The sequence below is a fragment of the Loa loa genome, assembly GCF_000183805.2.
Source record: "Loa loa unplaced genomic scaffold supercont3.371, whole genome shotgun sequence".
Classification (NCBI taxonomy): domain Eukaryota; kingdom Metazoa; phylum Nematoda; class Chromadorea; order Rhabditida; family Onchocercidae; genus Loa; species Loa loa.
The window spans coordinates 38687-41778 of NW_018108551.1; the positions used below are offsets into that span (position 1 = coordinate 38687).

Here is a 3092-nt window from a genome sequence, read left to right on the forward strand (position 1 = left end):
AATTTCTCTAAGATCTAAGTTAAGTTAATTTCGATTTTATGAAATAATTTGAATTTCATACGAATCTTCACTGTTACAAACATTCTGTTAATCTGATTTTACAAAATTTATTCAAAATAACTACGAAGAAAACAATGCAGTTGCAAAACATGACAAAAAATAAGCATGCATCAACAATATGCATCAACTGTTGGAAGAAAGTATACAAACAAAGCATACTGTTAAATAAAGGTAATCCAAAAATTCAAGATACTAGAAAAAAGAAAGAAAGGAATAATCAATAAATACATGAAATGCAAGATATTATCTGATAATTATGCAAGTGAAGTTGTAAACATGCAGATGCAAGTGAAGTTGTAAACATGCAATGAGAAGGTGGAAAAAAAGAAGAGAGACAACTAAAAATGCACAAATTAAGTAAAAAAAAAAAAACTCCCTTTTTAAGAGTATTTAATAGGTAAAGATTAATTTAAGAACTTTAAGAGATACAATCTTGAATTGTATTTGCAATATTTGCACAAAGCAATTCTAATATACTACTGAGGAAGGTGACATTATATACCGTTTACTTTGGCTAATATATTATTTGATTAGGTTACTGTTAGGCGTATTGAGAATGAAATTATCACGTTATAAGCTTTTTATAATTGATAAACAATACTAGTTCAAGTGTAACAATGTGTTTTTTTTTCCTTTATAGTTTATAAATATTTGATAAATTTGCTGATTTTCCAGAATAGAAAAATCTCGATGAACAGAAGCCAGAACTTCCGAATATACCCGAAATTCTCCATTATTTCATGCATAATAGGAATTGAATATAGGAATAGATAATAGGAATAGATAATGGAAATATAGGAAAGTATAATAATGGATAATGGAATAGATAATACATAATAGGAATAGATAATAGGAATAACGGAGCAGGTAATTTATTTCACCTTCGCATCGTTTATTTCTCATAAATTGATTTCACTTCATCTCGATGAACAGAATTAGGAATTTAAATTCGGAATTTAAAACCTTAAATTTATGCTGTAAATACTCCATAGTAGTGAAGTGTTAAATTTTTAATTTTAAAAGGATAGATTTAGCCTGAAAAGAACGATATAATTATCATCATATGCTTTTCAGGTATGAAAAAACTGCTATTGACCCACAAGAAGGAGGCGGGAAGGAGGTTGGTGACAAGAAAAAATACTGGAAGGACCGGGATTTAACGAAGAAGCAGAATGGGAAGTGATGATGAAGCCGAGGAATGGACTAGCGGAAAGGGAGTGGGCCACTTTATCAGACGATAGCAAAGAAAGTCCTGAGATGTCGACGATATCAGCGAAGATAAATGATGTTGGAGGAGGCGGGGGGGGGGGAAGCATTCCGAGAAATCGTTCTTGCTTTAATGTACAGGAAAAGAACTAAAATAAGCATTGAATTTTATTGATCGCATGAAACGGATAAATCTGGCCAGATTTAAATTTATTTTAGAAGATCACGGATAATCAGAATTTTGCTTTTGGCTATGCATGCAGTGTTGACTGCTGCTATACCGGAAGAATTCCAACCTGGAGATCTGGGAAATCTTCCGGAACAACTCCAAAGGAACTTGGAAGTATCGTAGGCAGAATTGTCCATGGTACTACTAGTGGAAGGAAATATCAGCATTGATCATTTATAATTATAATAACACTTGGAATGATCGTGTTTCCGTAGTTAGTAACATGCATGAGGCGAAGTTTAGAAGTACAGAAAAAAAAAAATCGAATGATTATAGGAAATAAAAATATTCACGAGTCGATTTCTCTAGTCAGTAAATTTTTCTTTCAGGCCAGTAACATCATTTGGCATTCACATGTGGCCAAGCATTTCATTGCCTAATCCAGTCTTTTATCTTCTCTCCAACAAAAGTGGTCAAACAGGTCAGTAAATTTAAAGGAATAGATGGAAATAAAACAGAAAAATAACTTTAAAAAATTTTAAATTAAAAACAAAAAAAAAGAATAAAAAGCACGAAGGGGAATGAAAATAAAAAAGAATAACGAGAAAAAAAGAGAAAAAAGAAAAGAAGGAAAAGGAAAAGAAAACGAAACAGAGAATAACGGAAAAAAGAAGGAATACAAAAAAACAAAAAAGAAAAAAGGGAAAGGTCGAAATGAAAAATAAAAATAAACCAAAAAATGTTTAAAATGAAATTTAGACCAAAAAAAGTTAGGAATGAAAAGTTGCAATGAAAGTTTAAAATAAAATTTAGATCAAAAAAAGTTGAAAATGATAAGTTAAAATGAAAAAAAAAAGAGAAAATAAGGAGAAAAGAAAAAATAAAAATAAACTGAGAAAAAGTTTAAAATGAAAAATTAAAATGAAAGTTTAAAATAAAATAAAAGGAAAACGAAATTTTCAATCATTCGAAATAATCTTTCATATAAAAGCAATTGAATTCTAAGTATGTGTGATAAGGGATAAATTTTGTAGATCTTTGAAAGATTCATTTACACTGACTACATATTATTATTGATAATGATATGGTCAAAAGTTGAATAAGATAGTATCAATAAAAAGAAAAATACTTTGAGTTCAATTGCTTATTTTTATTTTTCAGTTTTAATAGCACCAATCTGAGCAAATAATATTTGTAAAAAGTTTAACATTTAACTAATTGATCATCCTTGGTTAATTAATTTTATTCGCATTTTATTTCCACCAAAATTATTTCCCTCTTCACTAAAAATTTAATGATTGTCTTTTATATTTTATGAATATTATTTTTAGCACTAAATTTTTACTGTTTATTTTTTAACATTTGTCAGCATCGTTTAATTGTATCAAAGTAAATGAATTTCAAGTATGGTTAACTAAGAGATTGAAAAAAATTAATGAATCAGTTTACACCTGGTATATGCAATCATTGGTAATGCTAATGGTTAAAATATGAAAATTTGTGAAGGAAATTTTTTTCGCTCTACATTGAATTCAATTCTTCATTTTTATTTTCCAATTTTAACAGTTCATTTGTTGATAGCATATCTGAATACTCTTACTGTTTCAATTAATTTCATTATCATTTTTATTTTTATTTCTATTAAAACTATTTCCTT

General features: G+C 28.2%; 1 protein-coding gene across 1 annotated transcript; it reads left to right on the forward strand.

The window, feature by feature from the left end:
• Positions 1–1242: 1242 nt before the first annotated feature.
• On the forward strand, positions 1243–1665 carry LOAG_14045 (hypothetical protein; the record flags this gene model as incomplete). The annotated part of the gene is made up of 2 exons (XM_003149545.1): positions 1243–1401; positions 1486–1665. 2 exons carry the CDS (start codon positions 1243–1245, stop codon positions 1663–1665), a joined length of 339 nt encoding a protein of 112 aa, XP_003149593.1.
• Positions 1666–3092: the final 1427 nt, after the last annotated feature.